Source organism: Bos indicus x Bos taurus, chromosome 4 (genome assembly GCF_003369695.1).
Source record: "Bos indicus x Bos taurus breed Angus x Brahman F1 hybrid chromosome 4, Bos_hybrid_MaternalHap_v2.0, whole genome shotgun sequence".
NCBI lineage: Eukaryota > Metazoa > Chordata > Mammalia > Artiodactyla > Bovidae > Bos > Bos indicus x Bos taurus.
In genome coordinates, this window is record NC_040079.1 from 106,086,673 (window position 1) to 106,104,512 (window position 17,840).

The 17,840-nt window shown below is 42.4% G+C and overlaps 1 protein-coding gene and 1 non-coding gene across 4 annotated transcripts in view; one reads left to right on the forward strand and one right to left on the reverse strand.

Moving 5' to 3' along the window:
• Nucleotides 1–17,840, forward strand: part of SLC25A13 (solute carrier family 25 member 13) — a 231,183-nt gene that overhangs the window by 17,899 nt on the left and 195,444 nt on the right. For 2 of the 3 annotated variants that reach the window (XM_027540106.1, XM_027540105.1), the window contains exon 2: nt 10,688–10,741. In XM_027540106.1, coding sequence (XP_027395907.1) covers nt 10,688–10,741 — 54 coding nt within the window. Of the gene's footprint in view, nt 1–9,850; nt 9,923–10,687; nt 10,742–17,840 lie in introns of those variants that run through there. The other variant, XM_027540108.1, reaches the window with a different exon arrangement.
• LOC113891930 lies at nt 4,368–4,499 on the reverse strand. The gene has a single exon (XR_003510909.1). It is a non-coding gene; the product is annotated as a small nucleolar RNA SNORA70 (small nucleolar RNA).

The window sequence follows — 17,840 nt, forward strand, 5'->3', positions numbered from 1 at the left end:
TTGCTGTAATCCAGTGATAAACAACCCAGTCCAAGACTTTACCTCCACCACCCCTGACTCCAGCAGAGTTATGGTCTTAATTCTGCCATCAATCTTAATTTGTGGTAGCATGTATCATCACACGCTTTGTACCAGCAACTTGCTGATAAATTTGTCATCACCCCCCTCCCCCTGCCCCCGGAGGGGTAGTTCAGTTCAGTTCTTTTCAGTTCAGTTGCTCAGTCCTGTCCGACTCTTTGCGACCCCATGAAGCGCAGCACGCCAGGCCTCCTGTCTATCACCAACTCCCAGAGTTCACACAGACTCATGTCCATCGAATCAGTGATGCCATCCAGCCATCTCATCCTCTGTCGTCCCCTTCTCTTCCTGCCCCCAATCCCTCCCAGCATCAGAGTCTTTTCCAATGAGTCAACTCTTCACATGAGGTGGTCAAAGTACTGGAGTTTCAGCTTCAGCATCATTCCTTCCAAAGAAATCCCAGGACTGATCTCCTTCGGAATGGACTGGTTGGATCTCCTTGCAGTCCAAGGGACTCTCTCAAGAGTCTTCTCCAACACCACAGTTCAAAAGCATCAATTCTTCGGCGCTCAGCTTTCTTCACAGTCCAACTCTCACATCCATACATGACCACAGGAAAAACCATAGCCTTGACTAGATGGACCTTTGTTGGCAAAGTAATGTCTCTGCTTTTGAATATGCTATCTAGGTTGGTCATAACTTTCCTTCCAAGGAGTAAGTGTCTTTTAATTTCATGGCTGCAGTCACCATCTGCAGTGATTTTGGAGCCCAAAAAAATAAAGTCTGACATTGTTTCCACTGTTTCCCCATCTATTTCCCATGAAGTTATGGGAACAGATGCCATGATCTTCGTTTTCTGAATGTTGAGCTTTAAGCCAACTTTTTCAGTCTCCACTTTCACTTTCATCAAGAGGCTTTTGAGTTCCTCTTCACTTTCTGCCATAAGGGTGGTGTCATCTGCATATCTGAGGCTATTGATATTTTTCCCAGCAGTCTTGATTCCAGCTTGTGTTTCTTCCAGCCCAGTGTTTCTCATGATGTACTCTGCATATAAGTTAAATAAGCAGGGTGACAATATACAGCCTTGACGTACTCCTTTTCCTATTTGGAACCAGTCTGTTGTTCCATGTCCAGTTCTAACTGTTGCTTCCTGACCTGCATACAAATTTCTCAAGAGGCAGATCAGGTGGTCTGGTATTCCCATCTCTTTCAGAATTTTCTATAGTTTTATTGTGATCCACACAGTCAAAGGCTTTGGCATAGTCAATAAAGCAGAAATAGATGTTTTTCTGGAACTCTCTTGCTTTTTCTATGATCCAGTGGATGTTGGCAATTTGATCTCTGGTTCCTCTGCCTTTTCGAAAACCAGCTTGAACATCTGGAAGTTCACGGTTCACATGTTGCTGAAGCCTGGCTTGGAGAATTTTGAGCATTACTTTACTAGTGTGTGAGATGAGTGCAATTGTGCGGTAGTTTGAGCATTCTTTGGCATTGCCTTTCTTTGGGATTGGAATGAAAACTGACCTTTTCCAGTCCTGTGGCCACTGCTGAGTTTTCCAAATTTGCTGGCATATTGAGTGCGGCACTTTCACAGCATCATCTTTCAGGATTTGAAATAGCTCAATTGGAATTCCATCACCTCCACTAGCTTTGTTCGTAGTGATGCTTTCTAAGGCCCACTTGACTTCACATTCCAGGATGTCTGGCTCTAGGTCAGTGATCACACCATAGTGATTATCTGGGTCGTGAAGATCTTTTTTGTACAGTTCTTCTGTGTATTCTTGCCATCTCTTCTTAATATCTTCTGCTTCTGTTAGGTCCATACCATTTCTGTCCTTTATCAAGCCCATCTTTGCATGAAATGTTCCCTTGGTATCCCTAATTTTCTTGAAGAGATCTCTAATCTTTCCCATTCTATTGTTTTCCTCTATTTCTTTGCATTGATCACTGAGGAAGGCTTTCTTATCTCTTCTTGCTATTCTTTGAAACTCTGCATTCAGATGTTTATATCTTTCCTTTTCTCCTTTGCTTTTTGCTTCTCTTCTTTTTACAGCTATTTGTAAGGCCTCCCCAGACAGCCATTTTGCTTTTTTCCATTTCTTTCCCATGGGGATGGTCTTGATCCCTGTCTCCTGTACAATGTCAGAACCCTTAGCATGTTAATAATCATAATTGTTTTAAATTCCTAGTCTGATAATGTCAACATTCCTGCCATATCTGTCTCTTTAGATCGTGCTGTTTGGCCTTTTGGTATTTTTTGTGATTTTTTTTCTTGATATTCAGGTGTGATGTACTGGATAAAAGGGATGGCTGTAACTGGTCCTTTGGTATTGTGAGGGTAGGGTCTAGAGGCAGAAGAAATGTTCTGTAGGCCTGTGACCAGGTCCCAGTTCAGTGGAGAGCCCACGCCCCTGGACAGTGTACTTCACAAGTGTTTCTCCGTTCTTCTTCCCCTCAGGTGGGAGAGGATGGTTGAAGGTGGCTGGTGTTGGGTATTGCCTTTCCTCTGGTTAACTGGCTCCGGTAATACTCCCGCAGGTTAGGTGCCTATGAAATAATTTCTTCTGAAGCAGAGCTGGGGGCTCTTGTGCATTTCAGCTTGGTTCCTTTTCCTTTCCTCCTATTGAAAGTGCCAGGTAGTCTTTCTCTGGTAGTCACTGAGAGCCAAGTTGAGCTCCAGGAGGTAAAACTCACAAAAGTGTGGAGAATCCATGATGTCTAGGTCCACCTAGAGTTTTGCAAGGTCTTTTCTTGTCCACACTGAGCCTCCAGCAGTTGTCCATCTGCAGCTCAGAGTTACCCACTCTCAACACTGGTTCCTGCAGAGGTTTCAGTGGATGGGTTTCAGCTCTGATAAGTTGTGATTTTCTGGTTCTGCCTTTCTGTCTCCATTTTGGGGGGCAGTGGTTTGGGAGTAGTTGATTTTTCAGCATTTAGTCTTTTTACTTACTTTTATGACAGACTGACCATTTCTAAGCCCCTTGCATGCTGGACTGGAAACCAGACGTGTCCCCATCATCTTTTGATTACCTTTCCTGTATTGGAGGAAATCCCCACATTACAAGGTCTGCCTGCCAGAACATGAGTCAGAACTCAGTTCCCATCTTTCCCTGCAGCCAGGGCACAAGCACGTGATCTGGCTTTGCCGAGTGGACACTCAATGTGGGTTTGATTTGGAAGAGGGCAGGCAGCTCAAGGGGTAAAGAATCAGCCTGTCAGTGCAGGAGACATGGGTTCGATTCCTGGGTCAGGAACGCGCTCTGGAGGAGGAAATGGCTACCCATCCAGTATTCTTGCCTGGAAAATCCCATGGATAGAGGGGCCTAGAAAGCTATAGTGCTTGGGGTCACAGAGAGTCTGATATGACTAAACACACACAAACACACACAGAGCAGCTTGTGTGTGAAGCTGCCATTTCGGCTGACCTAACAGGCAGCCTAGGCAACCTGCTTTTGTTGTGGGTTCTGAGCTGGGTTTCTCACCTCAGATACTAGGATAGTTTGAAGCATCATTGGTGGCCCCCTTAGCCTCAAGCTGATTGATTCTCCAGGCTTCCTAACAAGACTGTGATCATCCAATAGAATTTTAATTTTCTCCTTAGCCTTTCATCTTTTGTTGCTTATTTCTAAGTTGAATACACGTTGGACCTACTTCCTCATCTTCCATTCTTCTTTGGGATTAGAAATAGATGGCTGTGTTTTTGGCTTATATTTCTTAACAGTAGCTGTTAATCACTACCAGCCTTATGTATCACCCTGTAATTCACAGAGCACTTTTTCTTCATCCTAGTTAATCCTTAAGATAACTTTATGAAATAGATAAGTAAACTTTGTCATTTTGCCCTACTTTTTTTTTTTGACAGGGAAGTAGGATTTATTGGTAGGCACGAGTTGGTTTTTTCTGACAGGGAAGTAGGATTTATTGGTAGGCATGAGTAAGGAGGGAACAGTACCAACGCTCTCATGAGTGCAGGTTCACCATTTGTTCAGAGGGCCACGGTTCGGGATCTGTCTGACCCCACAGCCATCCAGGATGAGCCGCTTTTCTGCCACTATGCTTTCAAATTCATCTGCATTAAATTTAGTAAATCCCCGCTTCTTGGAGATGTGGATCTTCTGGTGGCCAGGGAACTTGAACTTGGTCCTGCAGATGGCCCCAGTCACAGGCTCCTTGTTCTGCACCTTGGTGCAGATGGACATTAAGACTTGGCCAGTGTGGACCCTGGGGCTTTCCAAAGAAACCAGGCATACACATCTGGAGCCTACACTGGGGACAGCATGCCAGCTGTGAGTGTGCACTGGAAAGGGTTTTCTCCAGCGTCGCTTAGGGCAGCCTCTGCAGGCAACAGGCTGTGCCTCCAGGGTCGCTTAGGGCAGCCTCTGCAGGCAGGCTGTGTGCACTGCTGAGGAGGCTGCTATTTGCAGCCACTGTACACGGGGCTGGTCTGGGGAAAAGAACATAGTCGACTTGATCGGCTGCAAAGCACTTTGCCCTTTTTATAGATGAGGAAACTAAAACTTGGAGATGCTAACTGACTTGTCCAAGATCACCAAGTTAGCAACATACTGAAACCCCAAACCTGGTGATGTTTGCTTATGACACGATGAGCAAGCAATGCTTTCTCCATAAGGAGTTGAAAATATAAAGAGATGAATGTCTGCTTCAGAGGAGACTTATACTGTCTCTTGTCAAATTTTTAGTCTTGGGAACATTTACTGGAATGTTAGCTGTAGCTTAATAATAATAAAATCTAAAATTAGAGTGTTTAAAGTTATTTTGGCATAACAGCACCCACAGCTAAAACACTGCCATTCATTTTTTAATTGCTGTACTGTGCTTCTTCATACAGAAATTTAATGGTGATGGCTTTATCATTGTCTAATGTTTGTCTACAACCCATTTCATAAACTACTGAATCCTTCTGATAAAATATTTCCTCATCCCTGAAATAACCCACTTGCATAGTTACCCAGTGGGTTAACATTTGTGGTGTCTGCTGCTTTATAAGTCAACTGTTGAGTGACTTGAACATTTGAGGGTTGACTACACAGAAAGGTTGTGGTTTGAATACTGCTTAACATGATATCTTGTTTGTATATTGATTCCAGTAACTTTTTATAGTTACTACTCTTCATTTATTAGACCGTAGGGGAACCGTAGGGCGAGGAATGAGTGATTCAGTGAAGTCAATGAAAACTTATTTTTCTTAAACGTGATGAGACACTTCATTTTTATCCCCCTTGAGTGAATGGTGACTGTGGTTTTGGGGAATTTCAGGCTTTCTTTTACAGCTACTGATTGTATCAGTCAAGGTCCACTTGCAGAGAACAGAATCCACTCTAGCTGGTTTAAGCAGAGGGAAATTTATTACAGGGTGTTAGATGGCATATGGAATTTGTTGGAAAGGTGAAGAAAGGAACTTCAGGTTGAGTTCTTAGGAGTGACTTGCAGAGCCTCACTGCAGAGCAGGCCACCAGGGGAGCATTTGCCTTTCGTGCAGTCATGAGACTGCCCACCAAACCGGGAGTGTTTCAGAACCATGCTGCCGCTGACACGGCAGGAGGAAAACCAGACACTTTGATCTGCCACAGGAAGATCAGCCAATTCCAAGGATGATGCTTGCTGGCAGAAACAGCAAAGACACAGCCCCTACCTTCCAAATCTTGGCTTTCCAAAACTTTGCCTCCCACATCTCACTTAGCTTCATCTGATTGACAGCACCTAGGCTGCATAGCTGCAAGGGATTCTGGGAAATGTAGTTTAACCTTCCAGTCTGTGCAGTATAGGAAGATATGTGGGAAGAAAGGGTAGCCCCAGCTTCTGAGTTATTAGGTCACACCCAGTAGTGCTTTCCATGAGATTCAGGACCACCCACTACGGGTTTTTCCCACCCCTCCGTTTTCTGCTTGTCAGTGCACGCAAACAAGCATGCATGTGCTTACACACACACAGTAGCTTTCGATGAGCTGCCTCTCTGTTTTCACTTCATATCTAAAGTAAACAATTACTTCATGACAGTAGAATTTTCAGTGTAAGTCTGAGCTTGTCTTGTCTTTCAGACCTTTCAGGTTTGGGAGGGTGATGGAAGAACTGTTGCTGAGTGAGGTAGCAAGCTAAACGAGGTCCTGGGTTTTAACCCAGTGGTTCTCAGCCTGGTCCGTCACCATCTGGTGGCGAAGCTTTAAAGATACCCATTCCAGAGATTCTAATTTAGTTGGACTTTGCTGTCTAATTTGATCAGCCTGGGGTTTGATAAAACCCCAAAGCCCTGGGGCAATGCAAACATACAGCCAGGGCAGTGGATCTCAAGTCCAGTCAGACAGGATTTTACATTAATTACAGCTGTGGTTCTTACACTTTGAAATGAAGTGAAGTTGCTCAGTCGTGTCTGACTCTTTACGATCCCATGAACTGTAGTCTACCAGGCTTCTCTGTCCATGGGGTTTTCCAGGCAAGAGTACTGGAGTGGGTTGCCATTTCCTTCTCCAGGGGATCTTCCTGACCCAGGGGTCGAACCCAGGTCTCCTGCATTGCAGGCAGACACTTTACCCTCTGAACCTACAGGCATCAAAATCACCTGGAGGACTTGTTAAACCATAGATTGCTTGATCCCGCCCCCAGAGTTTCTGACTTGGTAGATTTGGGGCGGAGTGTGAGAATTTGCAGTTCCGTTGGCCTAACAGGAGCTACCTGTTTTCCTTGTAAAGATTTGATTTCTACTCACCTGGAAGTTTTCTTTAAGAACGTGTTCAGAGCTCTTAGTTTCTGAACTTTACTGGAGCAGGGGACACGGAAGAGTAAGGTGACTACGAGGAGATCGTGGTCTTAATGGCTCGAGCTTCCCAGTGTAAGAAGAGAGCTTTTCTGCATGTTTTCTTCTTCAAATGAATATCCCTGACTTTTTTGTAGGTTATGTTTGTTCCCTCTCAACACCCCTGGTTAGACCCAGCAACTATTTTAAGTGCACAGTTCCGTACCCCTGCAGTGTGTTAAAGCAATGAGCCCTCAGCTGAGTCTTGATTCCCGAGTAAGAAAGCCAGTTTAAATAACGCTCCTACATGGAGAAAAATCTTTTCTGGTGTCTTCCTCTGTTTGGCTGCTGTAACTCATATTAAAATGAAAGTGAATTTATTTGTCCTCAAAAATAGCTTTCTGAGTTTCCTTGCCATGCGTCCCACTGCCTGCTTTTTAAAACCAGTCCTTCAAGTTATATTATTATTGGCTGTTTGTTTTTTTTTTTTTTTTTTTTGTATTTGGAATGTACCTACCCAGTATATGTGTTTTGCAAATGCTATTGATAGCCTATTTAAACTGTTTTTTATAATGTTTGACTTGTCAAAAGTGTTACATATTCAGTGATCCTCAAATTTTGCCCTGTGGAACATACTTTGGGGGAATTGACCTGAAATTTCTATACTGTCATTAACAAAGATAAAGGTCTCCCAGTTTATGGAAAAAAAGATAATGCATGTTTCCATTTTTACCGCCCCCCTCACCTGCTTTCTTCTTTAACCTCCACTTGGTGTGAATGTTATGTGCTTGTGTATGAAATTATTAAGTAGCAAATGGTGATATTTCATAGTCGTCTGCCAAGAATCCTTTTTCTTCTTGGTGATTTACTCCGTAACAATGTTTAAAAATTACTTTATTTAGAACTTTTGATATAAAAACTTTGTTTTAATGGTGGCATCTATTCTTATAAATGCAAATTCAGAACAGTAATGATAAAGCAAATCAGGCAACTAGGTAGTAAGAATAATAGCTGTAAATGCTGCTGCTGCTAAGTCGCTTCAGTCGTGTCCAACTCTGTGCAACCCCATTGATGGCAGCCCACCAGGCTCCTCTGTCCCTGGGATTCTCCAGGCAAGAACACTGGAGTGGGTTGCCATTTCCTTCTCCAATGCATGCTAAGTCGCGTCAGTCATGTCCGACTCTGTGCTACCCCATGGACAGCAGCCCATCAGGCTCCTCTGTCCAGGGAATTCTCTAGGCAAGAATACTGGAGTGGGTTGCCATTTCCTTCTCCCAATAGCTGTAAATATTTACATGCTATTCATATTTGAGAAATATATACTTGTATATAAAACAATGAAAATTAGCCTTTGGAGAAAAACCTAAAGTTTGAGAATCTTCTAAAGCCTGATGAACTAAGGCTTGTCAGATGATGCAGTGTGAGCTTGCCTGAACAGCTGTTCTGAGTTGGCTTAAAACCGGAGGGTCACACAGCTAGTGAGTTGAGAGCTCAGGTCTGCTGCCCACAATCAAGGGCAGTCTGATACTGGAGCATGTTCTTAATCAAAGCACTGGATGGATACACTACAAAGTGGTGGTACTAGGAGAAACTGGGAGAGTCTTGATTTTTAGGTGTGTGCTATTTTATATTAGGGGTCACATAAACTATGGTCAATTTAAAGCTGCTTACGATGTGACTCAGTGAGATGACCAGCACCGTAAGGGGATGGAAGGTTTGGAACTTGACCTCCGCTCAGAAAACACTTAGAAATGTCAGCAAAAATTGTTGCTAAATCTGACTTTCAGGGAAATAAGTAACCCTTTCTGAGTCTTGGTTTCCCCTTCTGTCAAATGAGAGCAATAATATGCTCTGTCTGAGCCTGAGGTCTGCCATGATGATCCAGTGACGTCATAGTCCTGCTCTGAAAACTTTTAAGTGTTCTGTACACATTAGGTGACATGGCTTAGAGGCATTGGGCCGCCATATGGATGGGTTTCTCCCATGCCCTCCACCCGGGGAGAGTTACAGACTGAAAGCTTTCTGTCACAGAGGTGTAGTCCTGGCGGTGAGTGATGACTGTGCATTCTGGGATCTGTAAGGAGAAGAATGCTGTGGGAGTCAGGGCGGGGGACATTCACTCTGAAATAGCATTGCCCAGGGAAGGCTTTATGAAGTGTGTGTGGCAGAGTGAATTAATTTGATTTTAAAGGATGTGTTATTCAGATGGAGGAAGAATAGTTCACTTTGTGGAAACTTACCTTTGCTTTTAAAAGGAAACCCAGTTACGTGCTGAGGGTCACCATATGCCTTTTAAAAAATTGTTACTTACGGTCTTGAGACGTAGAACTTGGAGGGAGTGTCTTTTCTCTTGAAGAAGAGGATGGAAACTTCTCGTGCTGTCCCATCTCCAATAGTGTTTGTCCTCCCCACCTTTCTCAGAATATAGACCCCAGTGGAGGGGATCTTGTGAGACTCTCAGCAGCACCATCATCCGTCTTAGGTTGGCTTTGCAGTCGACTTTTATATTTTTTTTCTCTTTAATTGAATAGTAGAGAACACTCAGTGACTGAGGATTTTAAAAAGATGACAAATTCTTATGGCTGAAAATAGCATTGGTGGTTACAAGTACTCAGCAGAAGTTAGGAGTTATCAGTCTTGGTTTGGGCAACAAGGTGACCAACTAGCTGGTTTCAGGAAATCTACCTCTCCTATTCCAACAATTAGTTAATAAAATTATTCCTGACAGTGGCAGGCCAAGGAGCTCAGGCAGTTACATATTTCAAGACAGAGAACCCATTGTCCAAAGATCTCAGGAGAGCCTTTGCAAACACACCGAAGGGATTTAGAACAATTTGCATAAATCTCCCCATGGATGGCGACATGGCTCCAGTATTGGGGTGGTTCCAGGAACCCCTCCTTGGCTGTATCATGGGGTGATGCTGTGCTTGGGGAGAGTTCAGTCTCATGACGGTTTCTGCCAGCAGGATTGGGTGATGGGACGCTGAATAAGCCCACTGTTTGGTTCCACATAAGGACTCTTTTGTGTTGGCCTGGGGCAGCCATGTTCAAGTTTGTCTTCTCTTTCCCCGGTGATGTTTTTGGACTTTGTGGGCTGGAGAATTAAGCACAACACCTATTCTGAGCTAATCTGTCAAACTTTGCTCTTGAAAGGTAACCATAGCCCCTTGTATTCCAGAACGTGGTAAATAATAATCATACATTTGGAGACTTATGGTTTCTTTCTTTTTTTTTTTTGTTGAAACACAGTTGATTTACAATATTAGTTTCAGGTGTACAACATTGTTCAATATTTTTATGGATTATATTCCATCTAAAGTTATGAGAAAACAATGGTGGTTGTATTTCCCAATGCTGTACAAGTGGAGACTTCTGAATTTTTTTATAAAGTTGGGGAAAGGAGGATACTGCTGGACATGACCAGATTGCTGGGTGTTCATGCCTGTCCATTGCGGAGCCATGGGAATTAATTGCCTTCTGTCTGTGACTATTATTTGCCTTGTTCACTAACCTCTCTAACAACTACGTTTTCTTGCATACTTAACAAGTTGTACTTTAATATTTAATATTCCCCTGTGAAAGAGTTTGGGTCACTCTGGATTGCAGTTTAAAATGCCAGGTGGTTGCAAGTCTGTTTTAACTTTTCTTTTTTTTGTTCATTTTGGAAAAAAATGATATATATTAAACACTGCATATTAGGATCTTTTGTTTCTTGTATGGAATGTTATCATTCTAGAAGCCTCATAAGAAGACTGATTTAAAATCCAGAGAGTAGTTTAAGCACTGGGTAAATTTAGTGCTTTAAGTGCAGAAATGAAATTCACTGATTTCTAACCTGGAGTTTATTTTCTTTCAGTCTGTGAGCTTGATTTCTCAGCTTTGTTCTAATAATATAAACATTTTTATGTTTATTTATAGGTGGCTTTAACCAAGAGAGCAGATCCAGCTGAACTTAAAACAATATTTTTGAAGGTCAGTATAAAGGAATCTGTTTTGTTTCTTATTTGTGTTCTACAACTTTTAAAGATTATTTTCAAGCAGCTCTCTATTTCGTTGTTACATTTTTAAAAACATCCCCAGAAGTACCTTTACTTACTGCTACTGCTAAGTCACTTCAGTCGTGTCTGACTCTGTGTGACCCCATAGACGGCAGCCTACCAGGCTCCCCCGTCCCTGGGATTCTCCAGGCAAGAACACTGGAGTGGGTTGCCATTTCCTTCTCCAATGCATGAAAGTGAAAAGTGAAAGTGAAGTCGCTCAGTCGTGTCCGACTCTTAGCGACCCCATGGACTGTAGCCTACCAGGCTCCTCCATCCATGGGATTTTCCAGGCAAGAGATTTACTTAAGACTTGTAAAAGAGATCCTGTACAATTTTATATCTGTCTTTTAGAATGTGTCACATACTTGGAGGCGACTGTCTGTGATGGCTGCATCGTTTACACTTCACTTTGTTGTCTCACGTGATGTTCGGCACCGAAAAGGAGTTGTTGGGGAGTTTAGTCTCACAACCCATTTACCTTTCCAAGGTTGTCCTGTGCAGCAGATGATACTAAAGCTTTCTGTCCTAAGAAGTTTAAAGCTCTTTGTAAACACCTTTCATCATCCTTCATTCATCTAGAATGGACTGCCCTGGGCTCTCCTGAGCAGAACATTGCTGTTGTTACCATCATCATATCATTTAACTTCAGCCATGGTGCCCTGGAGGAGGCCTCAGTACTAGTAACAGTAGATACTACATCATACTATACAAGTTTATTTCCTTCGTTTCTTATATTGTCACTTACTTTGTGATATTGAGCACTGAGTGACTAATACTCTAATAATAAAGTCTGCCTCAGGTCCCAAACACTGAACCACTTTTAAGGTTATTTAACTGGCAATAAAAGTACTCAAAAGAAAAAGGCCATTTTTGTAAAGATAATTTTAAAAAGTACATATGTAGGCCTTCTCTAAACATGGGGAGAAGGTAGGTGTGCTGTATTTAAAGAGAACTTGAGGCTTCAAGTGAGAAACTTGTTCTGCTGCTGTGTGTATATGGCTTAGGAAGTTATTAATTCTCCTAGCATCACTTTCCGTATCAAAATGGGTTACTGTTAAAAACTGAGGAATCAGGGAATCTGAATACTGATAGGATTATTTGATATTAAGTAATTATTCATTGATTTTTAGGCTAGGTAATAGTATTCTGAATATGGAAACTATAAAGAGTTTTTCAGAGATGTACACTGAAGTATTTACAGGTGAGATTATGATATCTGAGATTTGCTTTTAAATAACCCAGTTTTGGTGGTGTAGGAAAAATAGGCAGTATGATAATTTTTGCAATTGGAAAACGGAATATTGGATTTACTACACTGTTCACTCTACTTTGTGTATATTTGCACGTTTACATAATGTTATAAAAACTTGTGAAGATTCCATGAAAAAAACTTACTTGAAAGTGCTGTGTATTAGATATGCACCTGATATGCATTAGATATTGATTCAGTAAATGCTTGAAATTAAGTTATTCACAGAGACAAAGACTCCAAGAGAAAATGGGTAAAAAACAGGAGAAAAAAGAATCAATTTGTAAAGTAGACTGGGTTGTATACTAGAAGGCAGAGTTCTATATAAAGCTTGTGTTTTGCCCAGAAACGGTAAATATGGTATAGAGACGCTAAGCTGGAAAAGGATTCTGGGTAATGAAAGTCCAGAAAACAGAAACGCATTTGTTTCTCACCTGATGTCTGTTGCTGCGCACGTCGGGCCCCCCATGATGGGGCTGAGGTGTATATGAAGGAGCCATAGATGTTTTTGGGCTGTGTATTTATAAGGTTTTTGTTGTAAAACTCTAATGATGTAATTCTGGAAGACCACTTGCAGAAGAGCCCGCGAGTGGGCTGCTAAAGTGCCTAGAGAGAAGGAAGAAGCTCATAACATTGAGTCGGCAGAGTCACGATCATTGTCGGAACTCAGAACCTGTGACTTCTGTTTTCTAAGCCAACAGTAGCTGTGGGCATCGGGGAATGGGAACAACTTAGAGGGTCTCAGCAGATGGTGCTCCTTGGATCCTTATTGGTCTTCTTGATGTGATTCAGTGGAAAGGCTCCAGGTAGAAGCTGCGACCACAGTTTGAGGCCATGTGGTAGCGGATGAGGCTGGATTAAGAGCCTACCAATGGAAGCGGCTCTTTCTAGTGGCTGCATCACAGTCGCAGGGGAGTTTTACTGGAGGCAAGCGGGATTGGCCAGGGAAACCCAGGGGAGGGCAGGAGTCCCTGCAGAGTTCTGGAGAGCGGCCTGTGGGGCTTCTGTGTCAGTGGGCCTGAAGGCTGGGGTGGAATCTTTGGGACCAGAAAGGAAGTGCTGTCCTCCCTTGGTGTGGCTAGGACTACATGGCTTTTGAGTGAGAATTCCAGATGACTTAGAGTCCAATGGGATGATGTGGGGGGAACTGTCCCTGAAGAAAAGAAGTGATCAGCAGTTTCTAGAAGGGATTGTGGATCTGGCAGAGGTTCGGGTGATCTCATCAGGCTTGGGTAGTGTGGTACCAATGCAAATCCACCTTGGCTCAGCACGCTGAGGATCTCTTGTTTACTCTCTACCGCAGACGGTGCTGTGGGGGAAGAATAGGGAGCGAGGCGCCTTTGGGGGCTGTGCCAGGCACGTCTCCAGTGAGCCTGGGCTTTCTATTTTTTTTTTTTGCTTAAGTAAATTGTGGTTCATTTATTTATTTATTTTTAAAATGTTTATTTTGTATTAGTGTATAGTTGATTGAGGGGCTTCCCTGGTGGCTCAGCTTGCAATGCAGGAGATGCAGGTTCAATTCCTGGGTGAGGAAGATCTGGCTACCCACTCCAGTATTCGTGCCTGGAGAATCCCTTGGACAGAGGAGTCGGAAAGCTACAGTCCACGGGGTCACGAAGAGTCGGACTTAGCGTGCATAGTTGATTGACGATGAATAACTGAATCACTTTGTTGTACACCTGGACCTGTTAGTTCTAAGAGTGGATTAGCAGCAAGCACTCTGTAAACCTGACTATTTGCTGATTTTTTTCTGACATTTTCCTGACTTTTCTTCTTTATAAATATCTCAACCTCTCTGCTACACTAGTTAGGCGATTCTCCTGTAGTTTAGGGGAGGTGGAGGGAAGCTTCATTGTTCTTTTGAGACCAGATGTGCGGGTAATGGGGGAGTTGACAGCTGTGGCGAGCAGAGAGACCTAATGGAACTGAAACAGATAAGGAAAGAGGGGTCCTGGAGGACTAAAATGAGCCCTATTCTGGCTTATTTTATGTTTGTTTGTTTTTGAAAAGAGTTAAAATCAGTTCTTTTTTTGAAGTTGCTTACTGTTAGATGTTGGGGTTATAAAGATGAATTAATCATGGCTCCTGCCCTTAACTATCTCACTGTGTGTGTTTGAGTGTTTAAGAAAAAAATCCACAATATGGTTGATATACATTATATAGTACATAATATGGTTGATACACATTGTATAGTATTAATTAGCAAGAAGATGATGTGGGGCTAATTACATCTTCCTAGAGAGGGTCATTACAGTTGCTGGGCAGTGGTGATATTTGAGCTGCTGTTTATCAGATGGAGAAGGTGGAGGAGGATTGTGGAGCAAAGAAAGACAAAGGAAATAATAGTGCAAGCAAAAGCAAAGAACTCCAGGCGTGGAGGTGGCCTGGCACAGGGAAGCTTGGGAAATGGTACTAGAATGGTGGGCAGAGTGGAACTTGGCATAAAACATCTCCAGCCTAAGGCGTTTGAATTTTTTTATGCAGGCTGTTTTAGTGACGTGTGGCGGTTAATGTTTTGTCTGGATGTAGAAGTTGAAGTCTAGGTGTAGTCAGCTTTGTTTCCAACCTAAGTGTTGGGAATCTAAGTTTTTTTCTCTGCCTGACGCTTTCCGTGTTGTTTCATGTTAATAAACAGGTGTGTATTTGAGTGCTTACAGTTTAAATGAAATGCCATGGAACTCTGCAGTGAGTGAGATGTGTAAAAAGGTATAATCAACATCCATGTCTTATTTAGAGATGTTCAGGTTTTATACAGGGGACAAAATTTATAGGCATGCAGAAGGTAAAAAAAAAGTATCTAAGTCAGCACAGTCAAGGGTCACTTGTGTGGTTAAAGCAGACGCCACAGGAAATGGAAGAGGGAACAGTCCCTGTGGTGGGGAGAGGTCAGAGAAGGCTCCTTGGAGTGGGAACTTGAGGAGCCCCACGGATGCGTGGGAGCCGGGGGGGTGGAGCGGAGGCACCCAGGGGGGCAGCGGAGGCTTCTGGGAACCAGGACCACACTGGAGGGACCACATTGGGAGCAAACCTCCCCCGGATTGAAGGATTTTTGCTCATTCTTCAAATGTTTACTTAATTCAGCTCTGTGCGAAGGAGTCTGCCAGGTTTTACAGGGTGTGGGTGACAAAATTAGAAAGATGATTGGGAGTTTGGCATTTCTGCTAAACAGTAGGAAGCCATTGAAGGTTTTCTGAGTTCTCCAGTGACCTGGAGGATGGGTCTGAGATTGGATTGGTGCAGCAAGGCCATGGGTTAGGCAGCTGTGGGTATAATCCTGGTGTGCAACCCTAATAACTTGGTTAGGGTTCTGGTAGCAGCAGGAATGGAGAATGGGCAAGTTAACACATTTTGAAGGACTGTTTGATTGAAAATGCCTGATCTTGGGTAACGGATGATCATGTTGTTCAGTCACTCAGTTGTGTCTGACTCTCTGACGCCATGGACTGCAGCACGCCAGGCTTCCCTGTCCTTCACCATCTCCTGGAGCTTGCTCAAACTCATGTCCATTGAGTCAGTGATGCCATCCAACCATCTCGTCCTCTGTTGTCCCCTTCTCTTTTCTGCCTTCAACATTTCCCAGCATCAGGGTCTTTTCTGATGAAGTCGGCTCTTCACATCAGGTGGCCAAAATATTGGAGCTTCAGCGTCAGTCCTTCTAATGAATATTCACGGTAGATTGATTGATCGTGAACAGGGAGTAAATATGACCACCGGATATATAGGCTGGGGGCATGGAAGTACCAGTATTAAGAATGCAGAAATTGAGGAGACAGCCATTAGCTCAAGTGAGAGTGAAGGAGGTGATAGTTACTGTTTAGAAGTATAGAGCTGGACGCAACTAAATGCCTTACTATAGTGTAAGATGTGGAGGACGGGAAGACCAGACAAGGGAAGTGGATCACATTACAGATGGGGATAGTAATATGTAGTGAACAGCATTTGGAGTTTTATAATTATAGTTCATCAACAAAAGCATAATATATATTTTTAGAAGATTTTGTAGGGAAAATTGGCAAAATAATTTCCTCTTTGAAAACCTTTTTTCTTATGACACAATAGTTCATATTTTTTGAAAATTAAAAAAAAGATGTGTATAAAGAACTGAAACTTGTGATCCATATATATTTAAATCTATCCATATATATACATGTATCGATTTAAATCTATTTATATATGCATATGTCTGTTTTCCTGTTTCTCTGCCTCTGTGTATGAGTAGAATTTTTTTCCTTAACAGGAGGAAAAATACTATTTGGTATTCATTTTTTCCCTCACCTAATACATTATGAATACCTTTTCCTATAATTGAAAGCATTTCTGCTTTTTTTTATTGCTATGATACTCTTGTATATGGCTGTTTTACCGTAATTTATCTAGCCACTCTCTATTATTGGATGTTTTGTTGTCTTCTCTGCTTTGCTATCATAACAACACTGAAATGAATAGCCCTGAAACTACATTTTTGCATATAGCTAGCATTTTCTTAGATAAATTTATAAAAGTGGAATTGTTGAAGAGTGGATTTACAACATTTCAAGGCTTTTGATTCTTGGCAGACTGCCTCTCAAGAAGGTTGCATCAATACACATTTTTGTTGGGAGTATGGAAGTTTACATTTTTCCACATTGTGAAGTCAACTCAGATTATTAAAGAAAACTGAGCAGCAACAATAAAAAGCCTTTCTGACAACTCCTTGAAAAATTGTATCTTGTTTTAAATTTGTGTTTTTTATCATTAGCAATGTATTTGTTGACTATTCATGATACCTAATGACGTTTAAGCCTTTTCATTAAAATTTACAAATATACAGAAAATAGAGTAGTAAATACCCACATAACCACCACCTAATTTAAGTTTTTGTCACATTAGTTTCACATATAATATTTACTGATGTATTTCAGTGTAAGTTAGCTATCCTCATATAGCTCCTAATAATTTTAAGATTCCCTATTGAGAAATGGCCATAATACATGTTAGTAAATATTATATGTGGCCATAATATATATCACTGTGCACTTAATGAAATTAATGGTAGTTCCTTAATAACATACAATATTTGATCCCTTTTCAAATTCTTAAGTATAATACTTTATTCCACCCGTGTAACAGGGAAGCAGGGGAAGAATGGTCAAACACAGTGATCAGGTGTGCAAAGCATTTCTCAGTGGCTGGAGCACACTCAAGAAGAATTTGCCCTTCAGCCTCCGGACATGAATGGTTTATGGCAAAAATGAGTGACTGGTGATTATGGTTCTGGTGTGTTCACAGTTGATGGACTATTTTGTTCCACCAGTAGTGGGCAGGCCAGTTAGGCCCCCTGGCTTCTGAGGATCGTGTTGTGACACATTGTTTTCCTTTGCCACCGTATTCATTGGGTGTGGAGGTATGTCACGCTGGTGACATTTGGTTTATTAGTCAGGGTTCTTGAGAGAAACAGAACCAGTAGGAGAGAGCTCCATCTCTAGGTACATGTCTAGTGAGGTTTATTATGAGGAATTGGCTCACACCATCCATCTTGGAGGCCGAGAAGTCCTAGGATGGTACTGTCTACAGGCTGGAGACCCAGGAAAAGCTGTGTTGTAATTCAGTCCAAGTCTGAAGTCCTGAGAACAGGGTGGCTGATGGTGTAAATCTCGGTCTGAGGGCCAGAGAAGGAAGAAGATAGGACCCAGCTTATGCAATGCGGCAGGGAAAAAAGGGATGAATTCTTTCCTCCATCTTTTGTTCCGTTCTCAATGGGTTGGGTGAAGCCCACCTATACTGGGGAGGGAAGTCCAGTTTA